A 21,795-nucleotide genomic window follows, 5' to 3' on the forward strand; every position below is an offset into this window, starting at 1 on the left:
TGGTATCTACCTGTATCCTTTTAAAGTTCTGTCTTGCCCAAGCTATAGTGTAGTTATAGAAGTCCAGCTACACTGCAGCTTCTATGGTGTTTTAACTGGGACAGTCACATTGTAGCTGGGTCTCCTGACTGTTTTATAACCACAACTTGGAGAAAGCAGAGCCAAACCATTTTGAGTACTGAAGTAGAATGCAGACTTGACTCTACAATGTAGTGTCAAAACTAGAAATTGGGAGACTTAGCAAAGTATGCAGCAGTACAGCAAAGAGCAATATGGAAACAGATGGCAGAGAAGCCTAAAGAACAATGTGGAGTGAAGTACTGTTGAGGTCAGAGCTCTGTTTTCTTGAGGCTCCCTAGTGATCCACTGCTCCGTTCCCTTTATTTCCAACTAATTGAGGGGGTAATACGCCCTGAATCATTTCACAGATCTTTGTCTCCCTGGTCAGCTGAAAACCATGTGAATGTTTTACTTCTTCTATTTTTATTTTCCTATATACGTTTGCAAACTTTTGAGGATAACTAAATTCAGGTGTCTAATGATATAATTTCTTTACAGTTGTAATTACTGCTCAGTAATGTTCCTGTTCTTTAATTCCAGGAGTTTACAGCAATATGGGGGACTGCTTAGTATACAAAATTAGTCAATTAGAGTGGCAATTTTTCACTTCCATAAACTACCAACACAGAAAAGTTGGAGTTGGAGAATCAAAACTAGTAATACTGTTTTACTTACTCAATATTTACAGCATCATCCATCTGGGAAACTCAAAACCACTTACAAATATTTAATGAATTAAGCCTCCTAAATATTTAGGGATGTATTCTCTCTCTCTCTCTCTCACCCGCGCTCTCTCTCTCTTTTACAAATGCATACACTGAGATACAGATAAGTTAAGTAATATGGCTAAGGTAGCACGGGTGGTTTTTGTTGGAGCTGTAACTTCCAGCTTTCTAAGTGTGTACTTAAATTCTCAATCTTAAATGTTACATTAACATTCTTTTCTCCCACTGAATATCCTATATCTACTCTTGCAGCTATAGGGAGAGGAGCCCAAGTTGCACTAGGATCAATGGGACTCCACCGTGTGTTGAGGAGGATTTAGGGAGCCCATTAAGGGAGTCCGCCTCCTCTGTGTGCTACAGGGACGTTCTGGGCATTCCAGCCCAATGGGATTTTTACAGTGTGCCATGGAGATGGAGTTGATGGATCCACCTTTAACTGGATTCTTCAACTACTGACTCCTGCGCAATAAGGGCTCAGGGGAAACTGGGAGGAGATGGGGAGAGGATTCACTCGCCTTTTGCGTCAAACTCACTTACCCAGGCTTTGTGTGGGGTGAGGGTGAAGATCTAGCCCTAAGGAATATTGAGGAGAAACACTCAGTATATCTTTTTTTATGCAATTTTTTTGCATATTGATGTGCTCATGAAAAAGGAATGGGAACAATCTTACTAATGTTTCTTCTTTATGTGGAAGTTTTTGGGAGTTCTCAGATACTGCAGGATGGGTGTCTTGGAAATGATATGTGTATAATGCATTCCGTTTTATGGATGCAGTCTCTCTTTCCCTCCAGCCTCTTGCTTCCTCGTTTTAAGGCTCAGCGGCACCGATAGCCAGCAGGTGCTTTTGTGACACAGCAGCATTATGAAAGCCAGCAATGTGGTTGTTGTAAACTTTCTGAGCAGTTTGTGTGAGCACAAAGTAGGGATGATTCTTAGGAACCTTAAATCTTGCTTTGTCTTTCTGTGTAACATCTATTATGGTCTTCGGTGTCCCTTTTGGTAGCTGTGATGTTAACGCCTACCTCAAGTCAGCATGTTAGTTGAAGCTCAGAGTAGCAATTTGCCAGGGCCAGTGTATTTCCAAGTACTTTTTCTAGCTGATCATCTCTTAATATCTTTAACTACTGCAGTAGTTATCTATTATGTTGCTGCATCACATGACAAATGAGTCTGTTTTCTCTTGCTGTTGAATAATAGGAGAAGCATTCAGTGTCATTTCTATCATGGCTGTGAATAGGTGTTTATTGGCTTCTGAAGGAATTATGAGTTTTGTGGTGTCCTTGTTTTTAACATCTGCCAACAGTGTGTTTTGGTCCTTCACAGCACAAACAGAAAGAATTTACATCCTGGTTTTAGATATAGTGCTACATGCAGCAGATGCAAATGTTAAGGAAGGCTTGCGGCAGGGCAGGACAAGGGTTTCATCGGCAGGTAGTGATCGAAGTATCAGGGATCAATGTATCGCGTCTCATCTAGACACAATACATCGATCCCCGAACGTGCTTCCCGTTGACTCCGGAACTCCACCAGGGCGAGAGGCGGAAGTGGAGTCGACGGGGGAACAGCGGCCGTCGATCCTGCCCTGCGAGGATGCGAAGTAAGTCTATCTAAGATGCGTACCTGAAGTCGACGTTATTCTCATATTCTCGCTATTCTTCTCCCCCCCCCCCCCCGATGTAGACCAGGCCTTAGTATAGTCATGTACCTTCTTCCATCGCAGGTAATGTTTATTCAATAACAGAGGCACATGGCAAAAGCTATAACTTTGCAGTTGGACAATAATGTGAATAGAATTAGTGCAGTCTGCTTGCACTGTTTACTCTTTAGCTGTCGCTAAGGTAAATCCATTAATAAATTATGTTAAATGAAAGAGGAACCTCCCCATAGCTCTTATCTAGTGTGTTGCATTTTCAAAGCATTGTAAATATCAACCATCATAGTACCATAGAAATATAGGGCTGGAAAAAAGTTTGAGAGGTCATCAAATCCAGGCCCCTGCGCTGTGGCAGGACCAAGTAAACCTAGACCATCAGCATTCGTTGGTGAGAGAGAACTTTTGAGAAAATGTAGGCTTTGTGCGTAACTCTGAAAATGATCAAATTAGTGTTGGATTCTGATTTCTTCTGGTAGCTTCCTATAATTAGAAATTCTCCTCTAGAATATTTTGCCCCCTTGAGAATTTCACTCTGGGTTCTATGAGCTGGAGCATTCTGGTTGACTGCAGCTCTTTGAGGGTCATTGGTGAAGAGCTGTTCTCTGAGATAACTAAGCCAATTAAGGGCCTTAACGATTAGGATCAAGACCTTGAAATATACATGGAATATCATGGGAAGGTTCTGATGTGTTCAGACTATCAATGTGCAGTATTGTTAATATGTTCTTGGAGTCAGTGGTGGGCTTCTCTGTGTTGCATGAGCTGGAGTTTCAGTGAGGCCTGTTACCTCACCTCAGGTTGAAAGTGGTGCAGTGGTCTAACCTGGAGGTATGAGAACATGGATCACTGTCTTGCTCATCTCAGAGGAATGGGTGTAGTTTCCTGGCTAGCTGGAAATATTGTCATTTGCTGTCTGTGTGGAGCAGTGATGAGTCCAATAAAATCCTAAGACTGAGACATTGTACTACTTTGACAATTCAAGGGCAGAGGGCTTATATTTGTGATCTTAGCTAAGGCACTGAACTAGGTTGGACTCTGTATTCACATCCTGGCCGTGACCTTGGTCAAATAGTTAATCTCTGCGTACCTCTGTTTCCTACCTGTAATATGGGGATTGTAACACATCCTTTCTCTCACCATTTATTATTTTGTTTATTTAGACTGTAAACTCTTTGGGACTTGAACTATGTTACTATGTGTTTGTACAGCACCTTGCACAATGGCGCCCTGTTCTTAGTTAGAGCTTCTAGGTGCTACAAATTATTATACAAATAAGAACAAATTAAGTTGAGAACATTGTGATCTGTTTGAGGTCTATTTATAAACAGAAAAAAAAGGGCAAAATGAGTTGAATAAATTTATTTGTGCGAATGGTGACAACGGTATCTGTTGAAAAGGATAAATGTAGATGGGCATCGCCATACTGCATTCTGGTGACATAGAAGCCTGTGGTATCTCCTGACCTCACTAAGGCTTTTGTAGTCTAATCATTACTCATTAACTCTTTTAACGTACTGCATGGATTCTGAGAGCGGCATTGGTCCAGTTTTGATCTGTACCTCTCCTGTAGGATACAGAGACTTTGTTTGTTTTTTTTTGCTGTGCAAATGTCTAGTGGTTTTTAACAAGCTACTTACTTTCTCATGGCGGGCAGTTAAACTCTGTTATGAGATCATAAACACCTGGTCTGTGTTTCAGGTCAATATTTTTTTAAAAGTAGGATGAACGTGAAGGGAATTTATTTAAAAAAAATCTGTTAAACTGGGAGCTTGCTATAGCATGTAAAATGGGATGTAGGTGTGTCCTCTAGCACCACAGTGATCTTTTAATCTTCTGGAAGAGTCTGTGGCACTGCTGTTCTAAGTTATTAGCATTGTAGACAGAGAGATGAAAAATCAAAGAATTAGATAAACTAAAGATGGAAGGAGGACCTGTGAGGTCACTTGCTCCATCTCCCTGTGAATATTTTTGAATGATTTTTATTGTGTGAAGGGAAGCTAAAAGAACAACCATGAAATAAGAAGAATCAAAGGTAAGTAGACTATAAAGCAACAGTCGTCATACCACACAAGATTTAAACTACAACCCTTTATAGTCAAGGGTATTGGGAGGCGTGGCCAACTTGGCTTAGCATCAGAGACCCCATATCCTGTCTGAGTGCTCCTCTCATCTATAACGTAGGTTAGAGAGAATTGACGAGCAATATCTTTCAATCTCACACTGAAGCACGGTACAATGATTCCCAAAAGGGTGTCTCAGGATATGAAGGAAAGTACTCCCGTCGTCATCACTCAGCAGTTCTCCACAAATATAACTTGTATTCTTCCCCATAAACTATTAATAGAGTACATTTAAAAAAACAAACAAATCAGCCCTTGAGCCTTACTGCCTCTATTTATTTTGCATAGAATGGATGCAAATTTCACCCTTTAATCTTATGGGCAACTAAAGTGTGCCTCCTATTACTTGCATGCTTAACACACATTATTAACCTTTATCTAAGGTACTTACATGCCCCCGTTACCATAGTATCTCAGAGCCTCACAGTCTTTAATAGATTTATTATCACAGTACCTCTGTGAGGTAGGGAAGTGCTGTTATCTTCACTTTATAGATGGGTAGCTGAGACACAAAGAAGTTAAGTGACTTGCCCAAGGTCATACAGAATGTCTGTGGCAAAACAGACTCCAACCCAGGTTTCCACGTCCTAGGCTGGTACCCTACCCACTGGACCATTGTCCCTCTAAACTTCTCCCTGACTTTTTATGTTATACAGCATCTAGGAAGTACTGGTGTACACTTCTTTCAGCAGTTTTATTATCCAAAGCTTTATAGTCTTCTGCATGGCCTTATTTCCAATGGCTTCCCTATTCTGTAAAAAACCTTGCTGTGGCCAGTGTGAGAAGGGAGTAAAAAAATAATGTAAGGGTGGTGGTGGTGGGGTTTATAGGCACTCCCAGTCATTCATTTGTATCTACACAAAACCTTGCCCACTGAGTTCCACAAAACATCCTGTTTAAAAAAGAAAGCAGAATGAAGCAAATAGAGTTTAGCTGAGGTGGGGGCTCCCTTAGCTGAGGTAGGAAGCAGAGAAGGTGCTTGTTTACAGCCTTTCCATTCATGGGATCTCAGCTGAGCCATTTGCGTTTTTCAGTCAAGGAGAGGGTCCCTTTCACCATCCGCAGCTATGCACTATTTTGAAACCAATTCTGCAGATAGGAGTGAGAGCACTACAAAATAAAGGGGGCTTGTGGGGTACAAATAATTCTGTGTTAAACCCTTTGTCATTACTATTGAAAGAGGTGTGGAATGAGTAACAGTTTTTGAAAGCGCATACGTCCTGGCAGTGGCTATTTTGCAGGGGTTGGCGCTTCAGCTTACTGCCCTGCTGTGTGGTTTTCCTAGAATATACCATGTATCTAGGATTTGTTTCTGCTGCTCTCCTCAGAGGAAGGCAGCAGGATAAGAGCTGTATAATTGCAACCTCTTTTTTTTTTTTTTTCTTGCCAAGTCCTTGGTGGTCTAGAATACTGACTACCTCTTGGTTTTAAGATACCCTTGCTGTAGTCTTGGGACAGTTACATCACTTGAGGTGTTTTTTTAAAAAGAAGAGAGGGCGCAACTGCTGTTTGCTTTCTCTGAAAGGAAGGGGTAAGGGAAATGGAAGCTTTGGCCCCATCTTTGCTGGCAGTAACTTTCTCTCTGGGGTAGGGAGAGCGTTTCCTGTATGTATTTTTAGTGCTTTGTCCAGTCTTGTTTTAGATAACTCACATGATATGGTTTCTACCACTTTCCTTAAGAGACTATTTCACAATCTAGCAGATCTTGTTAGGGAATTTTTCTTTAATATTTAGCCTATGTTTTTTCCTTACTCCTAGTTACTGAAGTTACTGTCTTGTTACACCCTAAATAGAGTGTTTCTCTCATTGGTGGTTTCATCTTCCAAAGATGTGTAAACAGGTCTCGTACCTTCCTGTCAATCCTGCTGTCCCTATTGCTGCCAGATGGCAAGTCAATTTCCCCAATAACTGGTCGCATTTTCTTACTTCTGTTATTTCCAGAGATACTGGTTTTAGTTTTTGTCTAGACTTCATTATTTTAACAAGTCCAAAGCCAGATTGTACAGTAGTAGGGAGCAGCAGCATTCAGTGATTTTATTTTATTTTATTTTTTTCCTTCAAACCACATGATCTGCTGCTCTGAAATATCTGAGTATCCCTGGCAAGGAATAGATGAGCACTTTCACTCCTACAGCTTGGTTATTTGCATTCTGCTTTTACAGTTGAGAGTGAGGACTGTGTGTGCTGTGTCTTAAAAGGTGTAAGCCTCTCTCATCACATGTGTACTAAGCTCCCTGTGTAATAATGTACTTCCAGATTTTCAATTCTGTAGTGTCTCGGGCTTAAATTTTCAAAAGCAGTTAGTGATATTGGATACCTCAATTTTTATATTCACAATCTGAGACACCTTTAAAGAGTGTCATTTTCAGAGGGTGGGCACACAGCACTTCTTGAAAGTCAGGTCTATTTCAGGTTTCTCAAGTTGGACACTCAGACTCACTCTGCAATTAAAATAGTTCAAAGTTCTTAGTCGTGTTTATAGCCCTCACATACCACAGTATGAGAACCTAGATAGATACATTCTATGGGCTTAGTGGGGGCTATATGAAGGGTGCCTGCGGTTCCTCCTGGTTGTGAAGATACACCCAGTCGGTCAGTTGCTATCTCGCTAATAGTGTAGTTTAACTCGAAACCAAAAATTCCAGCTCTTCCAGGGTAACAAAAAGTGACATAGAAATCTAAATGAAAATTCAAACCCTTCTCTTTCTGGGTCATAGCCCTCCCTCAGGGGTCTGTTTAAATATTCATTCCTCTCCAGGATATAACAAATGTTATCCTAAATGCCAACATTTTTACAAACAAATGTTATAGTTATGATCTGTTAAAATCTGGCTATTGATAAAGCCATGTCCTGATTATCTTGGTGGGCCTTTTTGGTAATGTCACATCTATGCACCAATTCCCCAATTCGTCTTGTCAGAAGAGAATCCCTATGACTTATGTAAAATGGGTGGGAGAACATAGGACAAAGAATTGGGGGCTGGGGAGAGGGGAGATTTTTCCTTCCCACCCTAGTTCCATTCCATTTCACCAGCCTGGCTGGTGACCAGGTAATGGATTAATGACCGATTAGTGGTAATGAGAAAAACATACTTAAAAATAAAACTCTTAGAAGCAAGGAAGATAATAAAGGAAGCTACAAGATCTGTGTCTCATGCAAAGAACTGTTGTTGCTGGATCTCAACTAAACTTTTTACAAACCTGTTTACCAGAGGTACTCTTCAGTCAATGGCATTTGAAGAATAACATAGTGGCTGCTTTCCAGCCAATGGTGTACTTTAGATTTAAGAGTTCCTGTGCTGGTAAATCACTTCTAAACATTGCTGTTGTTTTGACCTTGTTGTTAGGACTCTCTCCACCAGTGATGATGTCGAGGACAGAGAGACTGAGAAGGGCCGTCTGGAAGAAGCTTATGAGAAGTGTGACCGGGACTTGGATGAACTTATTGTTCAGCACTATACGGAGCTCACCACAGCTATCCGCACGTACCAGAGCATCACGGAGCGAATCACCAACTCACGCAACAAGATCAAGCAGGTGAAAGGGCAGGCAGCACTATGTCTGACATCTCTCCCTTTCTTCCCCCCTACCTCTGCACTCACCATAAAAGGCTTCATGTGTTCAAATCTGTTTCTGCATTACATTTCAACCTTTGCCCTTGTTCCTGTCCCTTCTGTGTTAAAATAAAATTGACGTATCAAGGTTTTCATTCAGCCCTTACTTCTCTAGTCCTGTCTCCCTTCTACTTGATATCATTTTGTGCTGGACCAAATATTGAATGGGGAAGATGCCATTACCTGCCAGCTTTGAAACGACCATCAGAGTTATTTAAACAGGTCAGATTCTCAGCTAGTGTAAACCAGTGAGGACCTGGCCTGATTTGTTACTTGACCCAGCAGCAGATCACCCAAATCTATACAGCTAAAACCTCTCCCATCTAGTCTATTCAGGTTCTTATATTGTGCCCATCAGGATGGTCTCTGATCACCTGCCACCTAGGTCAGCTCAGTGACTCATCAGATGTCCACTGGCCCATTGAATAGGAATTTTAAGGTCATTTGCATAATCAAGTCTTGAGCTGTGCCTCCTGGTGTTCCTATATTTTGAATACTGTATTTTCCTAAAATTTATTACTACTCTTGTAAATAACAGTGGCACTCCTAGCACTGGTGAGGGCTTATTCTTTGCTGTTCTCTACCCCCAGTTCTGTTTGTTATCCCAGTTGATGAATTCACCACTCTCCCAGCCCTTGTTTACTTTCTCTGTGGATTGCTGTACTTAAGCCTTGCACACCAGGTACATAAATTGTTCCATTGTCTGGCTAGCGCTGTGGAGATCATGACTTGAAACCTTTCAGAGCAGTGCTCCAGAAGCAGTCAGCTATGACCCTTCTGAGGCAGCACACTGACCCTTCTGGTTTTTCAAATTCATTTAGCATTTTCAAAGCGAATGAGACCTCTCTGATCCCTTCCAGGGGTAAGAGTTCATTCTAAGGATTTATGTACAAAGCCTGACTCTGTGAAGGACCAGATCAATAATCTTAAACTTGAAATAAACTATAGCCCGTTTTCACCAAATATGCTAAGCTTTGCAGAGGTCAAAAACAATCGTATAGGGACAATGACATTCCCATCTAAACTAATCACTATGGTGGGTGAAGGACCTTTGGATATTTATGTTTTCTGATTAGCTTTAGTCAACATGTATTGAAGGAACTTTGCCCTAATCTCATGCGAGGCACCAGATATGATGCTAGACTCTGTGCCATTAGTCTATATTATGCTGTCAAGCTTTCCATTTTGATGTTCCTCTCCTTTGTTATAGGTGGATGTTCATATTGCAACAAACTTGGACAGAAACATTTGTGCAAAAGCAAAATGCTTTGTCTGTGTTTAGTGGTCCAGATATCTATGTTTGTGAAACAACTATTTTTCTCAGCTAATATTTGTCCAGGCACTGAATCTTGTGGGGATGTGTCAGGGCCTGATTCTTATCTCATTTATATGGGTTTTACTCCCATATAACCCCATTGACTTAAATGGCATTACAGGGTCATGGCAGAGGAGAAGATGGGGCTGAGGAAGAATATGCTCTTCCTTAAAATACATCTTCAGGTGTTCACTCTGTCATCTTTCATATCTCTCCTCCTGCCTACCAATGCTGCTATCTGCCTCTTAAATCAACAGGGAAAAATGAAAAACTTCTCAAGGCAAAGCCGCTCTCTGGATCACTCGTCTATTTTGTGCTCGGACAAGGACATCAAGTTTCAAACATTTCATTCATTTCCATGGACTGTTTGGCCTTTCTTAAAGTGACCATCATTGGGTACAAGGAACCAGCAATGCCACTAAGGCTAAGATGAGACTGTCTAGTTTAAGGGCTTGTCTTCACTACCCACTGGATTGGCGGGCAGCGATCAATCCAGCTGGGATCGATTTATCGTGTCTCACATAGACACGCTAAATCGATCACTGAGCGCTCTCCTGTCAACTCCGGTATTCCACCAGAATGAGGAGTGCAACGGGAGTTGACAGGAGAGCGTCAGCTGTCGACTTACCACAGTGAAGACACGTATTCACGTAGCTGAAGTTGCGTATCTTAGATCGAGCCCGTGCAGTAGTGTAGACAAGCCCTAAGATATGCAACAGGGCCTGTGCCCAACAAGTGCTGTGTATGGCATTCAGTTTTCCTCTGCTGTTGAGACAAGTTATGGAGCATGAAATTGTTGAGGTTTTCCCAGTGTCTGAAGATATTTGAAGGAGAGTCTGTTGGGTCCTGTGCCATCTAGAACCTTATCTTTGAAGTGGGGCTTTAATGTGTACACTTCAGATTATGGTCCTGTTGTGTATTAATTGACTCTATTAGCTGTTGTCTTTCTTTTGGTCCATCTGTATGTTTCAGGAAGTCTCCTCACTTCATCCAAAGGAGGATAGAAGGGAAAAAGGTGCAGTTGAAACATTGTTGTAGGGCCTTAAAGACTCTCTAACTTGAAATCCAAGGGCCTGTCTGCATTTGTAATTCAGTTATGTTAGTGAGAGTTCTGCCTAAGAAGGGCTTGGGCCCTATAGTCATAGTTTATCACTGAAGCCAGATAATTGGTATAAATGCTGTGTGTGAAGTGGTGGTTAATTGCTTACTGAGTTTAAGGCACTTAAATGATTATCCATTTATGGCATACAAGAAAAATTGGGTTGTACTGACCTTATCCCAGGAACTTAGGAAAGTTGGCAGACTTGAAAACAGGGTGAGATTAGTAATTCTGGCCTGGGACTAAAGTGCAGAGACGTTCCTGATTCCTGTCAGTAGGAATGTGAGAGAAAAGCAAGAACTTCTTTGACAATCTGCAAGAGATGGCTTGAGATTTTAAAACAAAGTGAATGGCAGGCATTGCACTGTTTTTTCTGAGTGTTATAGTGTCATGATATGTAATGTAGATGCTGAGTTGAATTTTATTCTGCTTAGAATCCATTTTGACTTTCTTTCAGACATCTTGTTAGATAAACTCCATCTCTTGCTAACAAATCTGGTGTCACCTGATGTGACCAGGGTCTCAGGAGGGGCCATGCTTAGATTGCTCAGTCAGGGCAAACTGCAAAGAATGGAGCAGACAATCCTCAAAACTGGAGGTTATTTCTAATACTTAGATTTACCAAGCCAGCAACAAAACAGCTTCTACAATACCTTATTGATTACTCAGAAGCCAGAAATACAGTTCCCTTAAAGCAACCCAGCGTTGTGCTCCCACCCAGACAGCCACGTCAAATACGATGAGGATTACTGAAAATCCTGTTCATCATATAAAAAGTTCTACCAATCCCAAAAGTTTGGACACATTATCCACCAAGTTAATGAATACTTCAGATCTTACCCAATTGGGGTATAGCCAATTCTTATTAACAAAACTAAAATGTATTAAAAAAGAAAAGAGAGAGTACGTATTGGTTAAAAGATCATTATACCTACAGATACGAATAAAGTTTTTAGGTCAGTTCATGGTAGAGATGGTGAGCTTCAGAGTTGCAAAAAGTTCTTTCAGAATTAGTTCCATAGGTTATATTGGACATTGAACTATCAGGGTGACCCAGTCTGGAGCTGGGGACCTCAAACTTCCCCTGATGAAGCTTAAGCAGAGCTGAAATAACAGGCCCAAGGCCCAAGAGTTCTTTTCATAGATTCTCGGCAGCCTCTTGACAGCAGGCATTCCTTGGCTACAGCATTGTGGCTTTGAAGTAGAATCACCTATTTCCCATGTATACACAGGTAACTAGTTGCATTCATCAGCATAAGGTAATTATCCATTAAGCAGTTCATAGACAGTTTACTACAAACTTCAAAGAGAAATATAGACAATGAAATTATTACACTCTAGTTTCATCTAAATGTTAATATTCTCTTTTGATCTCTGAATCAATGGATATAGTAACTGACAGGAACCGTCTGTTTACATGGTTAACATCTAACAAGATATAAGCAAACACATACAATCCGTATTACCTCTAATTCTCTCACAGTACAGGTTCACATTTCAAACCTCAAGTCTATGGCTATGTTAGCTATTTATAAGGAATAGTCCTAATTACCATCTATAAAGATTGAATTTGAGTCATTTAGCCTGCTAGTTGCTTAACTCTTTCTGGTTTAATGTCACACCTGAGCTACTGGGTTAACAGGGATCCTCCTGTATAGTCCACATTCAGAAAATGAAGAAACAGCTAGAAAAGAGGAGGAGGGAGAGATGCCACAAGAATTTAATAGGCAGACAGAAAATGTTTACAGAGGAACAAAATAGTAGCTATTTATTTACTTACACTAAACAATTGGCTTCCTGTTTCATGTCTAAATGCTGAATAAATGTTGGAAACAGCTGCAAGTAACTCTTTAGTCCTGGTGTTAAGATGAACATGTGTGGAATCCCATTAAGGCTACTCCAGTAAAGCGTACACTAATAGCACAAAACTTGAATTAAGCCCCAACACCTAGCTTCACTTCATTTCCCCTGTGGTTCTGTCATTATTTAGGGTGATTATATGATTCCCCTGTGCTAGAGAGGAATAATAGGCTGGTTTTTAAAAAAAGTGGATTCGATTATTGGCATTTGAAACTCCTGTTAAAATGAGTGAATTAGGGGAAGTGCTGACCATATGGCAGGCCCCAAGAGAAAGTGCAGTAGACTGACCTCATCTTCAACATGTTGCCTTGTAGGTGAAGGAAAATCTCCTGTCATGCAAAATGCTGCTGCACTGCAAACGGGATGAGCTGCGCAAGTTGTGGATAGAAGGAATTGAGCACAAGCATGTCCTGAATTTGCTGGATGAGATTGAGAACATCAAGCAAGTGCCCCAGAAGCTGGAACAGTGCATGGCCAGCAAGCACTACCTCAATGCAACTGACATGCTGGTAAGATGTGATACCTAACATTGATGGTCACCTGTACATTAGAATCAGCTAATTCAGCTCTCTAGGTAAATAGATCTTTCTCTGTGTGCCCCCTGCTTGCCCTTCTCCTGCACTATTATTCTCTTTTATCCTGTTCTGTCACTCACTCTGTGCTTGATCTTCAGCCTGTCAACCTCTTTGGCTTCTTTGCTGCCCTCAGCCTTTTCTGACATGGACTCTGGGTTTCTAATCTCCCTTCCTCCCCTTGTCTTTTGTCCATAGTTTTTTGAAGCCACCTTCTTCTTTGCACTTAATTGATTCCTTTCCTTCCTTCTGTCACTGTGCTCCTTGCCATGCTGGGATTCCTACTGCATTCATGACCTTCGTTATTCTCACTGATGACTTCCTCCACTGTAAGATCCTTCTCTCAGCTCCATCTATTTCCTTTCCCTTATATCTCCTCCCTCACTGGCTCTTGTGCTATCACCCTGGCCATCTCTCCTTCACCTTTCACTCTTACAGAACCATAGGACTGGAAGGGGCCTCAAGAGATCATCTAGTTCAGTCCCCTGCACTCATGACAGGACTAAGTATTATCTAGGCCATTTCTGACAGATGTTTGTCTAACTTGCTCTTAAAAACCTCCAATGATGGAGATTCCACAGCCTCTCAAGGCAATTTATTCCAGTGCTTAACCACCCTGACAGTTAGCAAATTTTTCCTAATGTCCAACCTAAACCTCCCTTGCTGCAATTTAAGCCCATTCGTTCTTGTCCTAGCCTCAGAGGTTAAGAACAATTTTTCTCCCTCCTCCTTGTTACAACCTTTTATGTACTTGAAAACTGTTATCATGTCCCCTCTCAGTCTTCTCTTCTCCAGACTAATTCTTCTTTCCAGACTAATCCTCTTCTTGTAACTACCTTTTCGGTCATGTGCCTCCACCTCCTCTGCTGAGATTTCGCCAGTTTGTTTTAGAAAAAAAGAAAATTGAATCTTGCCAGCAAGAATTTTCCTCCTCCCTCTCCCATTCTCTCTCCCATTTCCCTTTCTCCAACTGGCAGGCCTCTGCTTTTTCATTCACCACAGAGAAGGAGAGGCTTCTTGCTTCACAACTCATGTCTTCTTTTACTATTTCCCTCTAATTCCTCTATCTGTGCCCTCGCTCCCATTTCTTCCTGCCTCCTGTAATTCTCTGCTCTTTCTCCATCCCTCTTATTTAAGTGTTCTTTCTCCGGGGGCTCATTTTCATCTGCTTTACAAGCACACTTTTCATCCTTGGTCATGAGGAAGCCTCCCTTCACCTGCATCCCCTTCTCCAATTACTGTCCTATTTCTCTCCCTTCCTGTTTCCAAAAACTAGGGCATGGTGCCTAGACTTCATGACCAATCTAGGTTCCACCCCCTGCCAAAACTACCCTTTCTTTACCAAAGACCTTCTGCAAGGGTGGGAGTTTTCTCTGTTCATATTGTTCTTGCTACCTCCATAGAATTATGGTATTCCTTGAAATAGTCTTCTTCACTTCCCTTCTCTTAATATCATCGTCAACTTGGTTATCCTTCCCGTCTCCCAGGATCACAACCTTAGTGTTACCTTTGACTCTTCTCTTTCCCGCCTTGTAATCCATCACTTCTCAAATTCCTGTTGCTTCTTCCTCTTCAGTATTGCCTGTCCTTTCTTCACTTTTCCCTACCGCCAAAACTCACTCTTGATTTCATTTTTTCTGGTCCTTCTTTTCTGTACTGTCCAAAACCTGGCTGTCTAAAGTTGTCTTCCTTTCTCACCTCTCATAAAATCTCTTTTCAGGCTTCCTGTTACTCTTGGCCTCAAACTCAAGCTCCTCATGTTGGCCTTTAATGACATACATAATCCTGCCCCCGGGTACAACTCCATTTTGTACAACTCCATCCCTTCCTTCCTTTCTGACTCATTACACTCCTTCCAATCCTCTCCAGGCTGGTTTTCTTCAACTCGTTGCACTCTTGTCTTTGTGGCTCTACATCTTGTCTGCCAGTCGTCCGTCTTTGTCCTCCCTCCTTAAAAAGCTTTTCTTCCTGGAATCCTTTTTCAGCCTTGTTCTCCTCATCCTTCTTTCCCTTATTTGAACTATTGTCCTGTGTCTTGTCTGCCTTATTGTAAGTTGTTTGGGGCAGGTCATGAATCTGTTTTGTAAAGCACTATGGGAATTTCTGGTACTATATAAAATATTAAGTTAAGCCTGTTATAATTCTTGGAAGATATTAATAGAGCCACAACTAGAAGAGCAGGGATGGCTAGGATTTACTTAGATTTTGAGGTATTTTTTGTCAAAGTCCTTGATGGAGGAAATATGTTAACTGGGGTGAGAGATATTCTCTTGTATTCAACAAAAACTGGTTAAGAAAGTGGGATAAACAGGCAATGCTCAGTGAAGAAAGAGTTAATGGTTGATACCCTGTGGATTAGTATTAGGATAGTTTAAACTCATTACGGTTAACCTGTTTTTTTTCCCTTTTCTGTTACACTTGTCCTAGTTAAACCTGTTAAAGAGCTAGTTTGTTGGTCTTTAAAGAATGGCTGCATAGAAGGCCGTACCCTGACTTTGTGATAGTAGTGTTCTTCCGGAGAAGAATAGTCCCATTTCCAGCCTGTGCTGAGTTCTGATTCTATTGCTGTAGGAAATGAAAAAGTAATGCTTTGTCTTCAAAGTGCTTTGCAAATATTGACTAATCCTTCGAGTCCTCTGTTAGTTAGTATCACCCCAGTTTCAAAGATGGGAAAACAAAGGCACACATAGCTGAGACTTGCACAAAGTCGTAAGGGAAGTGAGCATTGGTGCCTGCTCTTTGTGCTCAGGCTGCTAGACAGTACCATGCTGGTTCTTCGGCTAGGGTTATCTGTTGTGATTCGTCGAGGTACATTGCTGTAAGGGGTTTCCATTTAGCTTTTAAACCAAGAAACGCAAGGAAAGCTACAATAAAAACTGTATTCACGTATTAATCCTTTCATCAGTACTTTCCAATTCCCATTTCATGAGATGTGCAGCTATAATATGTAAACACAATAACTTATCTGCATCCAGACTGTTTTAATAGACAAAAATTGGTGCGGGCTCATTGGCTTTTGCCATCTTCTTCTAATTCTTCCTGTTTGTCAATGTGATGTTATAATCATGTGCTGGCTGCAGGATAATACCTTTCTCTCTTTATATGATCTGAATATTGTATAAAATAATTATTAAACTGTCAAGGATGCAGAATGTTTATAGATGTGCTTGTCCTTTTGTTTCCCTCCTCAAGGTAAACAGCTGCTGTTGGTTTATAAAAAGCCCAAAGTGATCTGACAAGGCGCTTGTATCCCTTGCATTGAAATTGGAGAGCTGATTAATATTGTTGCCTGTAGCTTTGTGATATGTACAGTCTAAATTAGACCTTTGCAGCCTTTGTGTTGGGTTGATGCAAGCACATTAATGGCATAATTTCTGGTTGCTGCATCACATTTCTGGAGTCTGTTCTTTGTATTCCACTCACATTAATTGAAGTAATTTTGCCACTGAAGCGTGTTTCAAACCCTGCATTTAAATTGAAATTTTAATTCCCTTATTGTTTGGAAAAGATGGCTGAAGATGGCTTGTTACAGGTTTCATTATCACTCAAAACACTCCAGCTGCTGGTTCTAATATACATTGACTGATTAATTCTGGAAATAATTATTAATATAAAAATGGCAGCTTTTTCCCAATAGTATGAGCAAGATGCAAAGGTATTTTATGACAGCTCATGTTTGTATGAAGTTAGATTTTTTTTTTTAAAGTGGATTTTTTTATCCAACTGTTTACATCAGTCTAAAATTGCACAGTTGAGCTTTGAACATCACTTAGGCAACTTCTATGATATAGCATGTCCCAAAAATTCATTGCAGAATTGCAGTTAAGTACTGTTTGCTGAGTCAGAGAGGAGAATTTGGGGGCTCTGTACTAATTGCTAGTCACATACTCCACAAGTAAAATAACTTGTTTCACACTCAGAAGGAGGTTTGAAGCTTTGAATACGTTTTTTTTGTTTTTTTTTAAGTGCTAAACGTGCACAGCTCCCACTGAAGTCCCATTTGAGGTCCTTAATTATTTTGATCTCCTTTTTATGTGCACATTTTTAGGAATCAATAGCTGTATAATTGGAGCAAGGAAACATATATTAAGTATAAATAATCATTATTAGAAGCACCATTTACTCTTTGGTAGTAATTGGGCTTATGTCTACTAGTGATTGACATAATATATAGCATCAAGTGGAATGCCCCAGTGGTCAGTCCTGGGGCTGGTTTTGTTCAATATCTTCATTAATGATGTGGAGGATGGCGTGAACTGCACCCTCAGCAAGTTTGCAGATGAGGGATAGCTCAGTGGTTTGAGCATTGGCCTGCTAAACCCAGGGTTGTGAGTGCCCTTGTTGCCAAGAAGGCTAACAGCATTTTGGGCTATATAAGTAGGGGCATTGCCAGCAGATCGAGGGATGTGATCATTTCCCTCTGAGGCCTCATCTGCAGTACTGTGTCCAATTTTGGGCCCCACACTACAAGAAGGATGCGGAAAAATTGGAACGAGTCCAGCGGAGGGCAACAGAAATGATTAGGGGGCTGGAGCACATGACTTATGAGGAGAGGCTGAGGGAACTGGGATTGTTTAGTCTGCAGAAAAGAAGACTAAGGGGGGATTTGATAGCTGCTTTCAACTACTTGAAGAGGGGGGTTCCAAAGGGGATGGCTCTAGACTGTTCTCAGTGGTAGGAGATGACAGAACAAGGAGTAATGGTCTCCAGTTGCAGTGGGCGAGGTTTAGGTTGGATATTAGGAAAACCTTTTTCACTAGGAGGGTGGTGAAGCACTGGAATGGGTTCCCTAGAGAGGTGGTGGAATCTCCTTCCTTAGAGGTTTTTAAAGTCAGGCTTCATGAAGCCTTGGCTGGGATGATTTAGCTGGGAATTGGTCCTGCTTTGAGCAGGGGGTTGGACTAGATATCTCCTGGGGTCCCTTCCAACCCTGATATTCTATGATTCTATGGATATTCACTTGAGGAGATCTGATAGTCTTCACATAGTATATTGTGGACTGATACCCAGGAGGGTGAGAGAAAACACTGGGATGAGCCAGGTATTAGGAGGAGTAGAAAGGCACTCACTCGAACAGTGAGCCTGGAGGGAAAGGCTGTGATGCTAACTGACAAGGTGACTGCAACAAAGAGCCCGGGTGACGGGGTGTGAGAGAGAGAGGACTGGGACAGGAACAGTCTGTAGAGAACAACACAGTAAAAGAGGCAGTTAGAGGCAAAAAGGCATCGCTTAAAAATTGCAATTCAAATCCTACTGAGGAAAATAGGATCATAAACCAGGGCAAATCATGTGTAAAAGTCAAGTCAGTCTGTGGAACTCATTGCCAGGGGATGTTGTGAAGGTCAAAACTATAACAAGGTTCAAAAAAGATTTAGAAAAGTTCATTGAGGACAGATCCATTAATGGCGACTAGCCAAGATGCTCAGGGATGCAAACCCCGTGCTCTGGGTGTCCCTAAACCTCTTACTGCTGGAAGCTCGGGCTGGATCACTCAGCAGTTGCCCTGTTCTGTTAATTCCCTCTGAAGCACCTGACATTGGCCACTGTCAGAAAACAAGATAGATATTAGGCTATATGGACCATTGATTTGACCCAGTATGGCCATTCTTATGTTCTCATTTTCTTAGATTTGGGGGAAGCAGATGCAGAAGTGTCTGACGAATAGAGCACATTCCCTTTTAGAGCTTGGAAGAGAACCCAGGATTCCTGAATTGACCACTCCTCTGCTGCCAGCAAATATCTGTGAAACGGAGTGGCAACGTGTGCAGCTCATCCTCTTCTAGTGCTGGTCCATATAGAGGATGACAGCCTACTGTTGCTATCAGTTATTCTGTTAGCTCAAGTGTCAGAGGTCTGTGCAGTGGCTCTAAAGGTTCCAGCCCTGCTGATGTGATGTCAATGTGATGCCACATTAAGAAATTACACACTAAAGAAGAAGAAACAGTATGTGATCGTGTAACTAAAGACTATCAATGTTAAAGCCACAAGGGGACCAAAGGCAACCTTGAGTCTGGCATTTCCTAACTTCTCAGTGCTTGACTATGCACCCTTACTATCCTTTTAACAGACTTTTTAGTGTTAAATATTTATATAGGTAACTTTTATATTGAACTATATACATACACACACTCACCCTAGCACTAGAGCACAGCTACCGCTATGGTGGAATGTACCAGCTGTTTAACAAAGCACACTAATGTTACATAATTAGACTAGCAGCGAGGATGGATTTCTTTTCACATCCTGCTTTACTGTGAATACTGTAAACCACTCCAGCGTGCTCCCGGGGAGTTTGTTTTATTATTCTATCTCCTTATATGGCCTCCATCACCAGTGTCTCAATGCCTCACGATCATAAATTAATTATCTTTATAGCACCCTAGGGAAAATAGGGAAAACTATTTCTCTCTGCTTTTCAGGTGAGACGGAGAGAGGCTAAGTGACTTGCTCCAGGTCACAAAGAGAGTCTGCGGCAGAGTGGGGAACTGGACTTGGATCTTCTAGGTCTCTGAGTGCCAAAACCATGAGACCCTCTTTTCTATCTATTCTGTGGAAATTTTATCTGAGGAGATAAAAGTTGTGGGTGGGGTAGAGATTAGATTCTCCCCATCACATCGGGTCAGGGAGTTTGCCAACCCTCGTAGCTTTTTGTTATGTCTTTTCCTTCAAATATTAAGTGCTCCTGTTTAGGTTTCCTTGTGCCAACGAGGGAAGTACATAGCTCTCCTTTTCTGCGTTCTAAGGTGAATAATAGCATCCAAGATTTCCCTTGAGAGCTAGACCTACTTCTTGAAGCCAGGTCGCATTGATGCCAACTTCAGTTTAGTCTCTAGAGTTGAGTTTGTGAAGATTAAGATCATCTCTTCAGAATAGGAGCCTAAATTGCAGTTAAATTAGGTCGTTTTTGGTTGCGCTGATGCATGTTGAGTTCACCATCTGCCTCCGTATTGTGTGATCTCTGAATCCTAGCTCTCTAGAAACTGTCCTATCTTTTTGCGTAATTTATTATTTATTTATTGAGCATGTCACTTTGCTTAGTGCTGTGCGACACAACCGCTACCCCGAGGAGCTTACAAGCTAAACTAGACAAAGCAGCTCTGATACCCAGAACACTGCACAATGCGGAGTCTTTGTTTTGTTTTTATAGATTGCATTCCAGCACTGAGACTTTGAGGCCGAAGTAAATTTTTAAAGTGGGACTTGGCTGATGAGAACATGGTCAGTTCCTCGGGAGTGGGAGACTTGTTCATAGACACATGAAAGAAAGTGCAGAGATGAGTGTAAGGACAATGAAATAATCAGTCATGACACAGGCTTGGGATGGAGGAACAGGAGGTGTAGGAAGAAGGGATATAGAAGGGAGAAGGGAGGAGTGAAGGGCTGTAGAAGCTTGTATGTGAATTCAAGTTCCTCATCCTTGACGTGGAAGATGATGGGGAGACAGTCAAGGGTTTTAAATAGTTGAGATGTTTTCCTGGGGAAAAGCGGAGAACTTTTCTGCTATTTTTCCACTCCCAGGGTGGAGGTGCACTACTTGGTTGCCATTTAACCATCTCCTACCTTTCCCTGCATCTCACATTAGTAGCCTACACTGGCAGTTAGGATGGGAAGTAGAAGTCTTGTCAGGAGGGATGAGCTGGAGTGCCGATGAGAAGCGCAGTCAGGAAAGTTAGAAATACTTTCCATGGATTGTATTTTCTAAATGGACAACCAACCTAATTTTCAATTACTTAGGGACAATCTCCACTCATTGATATCTTTTGCTTTCCACAACCAAATCTCTGTACAATTTTTCATGAGTGATGTACCTGAGGATTCAGATTCTAATATCTAAACTGTATTGTTAAAATCTATTCACCAAAATTTGGGTTATTGCTGATAATGTATTCTGTGTGTCATATGACTTTTAAAAAAACTAACTTTGTGGATAATCTAACACTAACTCAGATGTATAGATACTCTTTTTCAACCTATGTATTATATAATTTTTTTTAAACATTAACTTTAATAAAAAATTTAAATCTATTCCAAGCTCAGTTCTAACACTTACTACTTAGCACAAGTGTCTTCTATAAGGAAATTAAACCACCCTGCCAAACCTAATAAACGAAGTCTTATCATGCCTCTTTGAGGTAAACAAATAATACAAACAACAACATCTTAGAATATTATACCCATTTAGCATATAGGGTAACTGAGGCACATCATTTTAAGTGCCTTGCCTGGTAAACCAGCAGCAGAGCCAGGGCTAGAAGTATACATCAATGATAAGCTCCTTTGGGCGGGGACTGTCTTTTTGTTCTGTGTTTTTACACCACCTAGCCCAGTGAGGTTCTATTTCATCACTAGAGCTCCTAGAAACTATAGTAATACAACATAATAAATAAAAATAAGAACTCATTACTCTCATACTCATGTGCTAATCACTAGAACATGCTCTCACCAAACATTAGCTACAATAAAAATAAATAAAGGACCCGTTTCTTTTCTCTCCCCAATCAAATCCTACAGCTATCACCAATGACAGAAATTATCAGCTATGCTGATGAGTAAAATGATCATGAATGAGTTGTTTAAACAGAGTCAGGAGGGATTTTGTTAGCTTGTTTGTCGTAATGCTTACAACAACGTGTCCACCAAAATCCACAGCAATGTAAATTTCACATTTTCCTTTTTTAAACAGATTTCTGGCTATCTAATCAAAGCAACTTCCCAATGGAAGATATGTTAGAACATGGAATGGCCTCCCCAAAAAAATGTTGGAAGTACCATTGTT

The 21,795-nt window shown here is 41.1% G+C and overlaps 1 protein-coding gene across 10 annotated transcripts in view; it reads left to right on the forward strand.

Moving 5' to 3' along the window:
• Positions 1 to 21,795, forward strand: part of EXOC4 (exocyst complex component 4) — a 584,936-nt gene that overhangs the window by 14,773 nt on the left and 548,368 nt on the right. For all 10 annotated transcript variants that reach the window (XM_039519699.1, XM_039519700.1, XM_039519701.1 and 7 more), the window contains exons 2-3: positions 7,907 to 8,096; positions 12,762 to 12,956. In XM_039519699.1, coding sequence (XP_039375633.1) covers positions 7,907 to 8,096; positions 12,762 to 12,956 — 385 coding nt within the window. The remainder of the gene's footprint in view (positions 1 to 7,906; positions 8,097 to 12,761; positions 12,957 to 21,795) is intronic.

This window comes from Mauremys reevesii, linkage group 1 (assembly GCF_016161935.1).
Source record: "Mauremys reevesii isolate NIE-2019 linkage group 1, ASM1616193v1, whole genome shotgun sequence".
NCBI lineage: Eukaryota > Metazoa > Chordata > Testudines > Geoemydidae > Mauremys > Mauremys reevesii.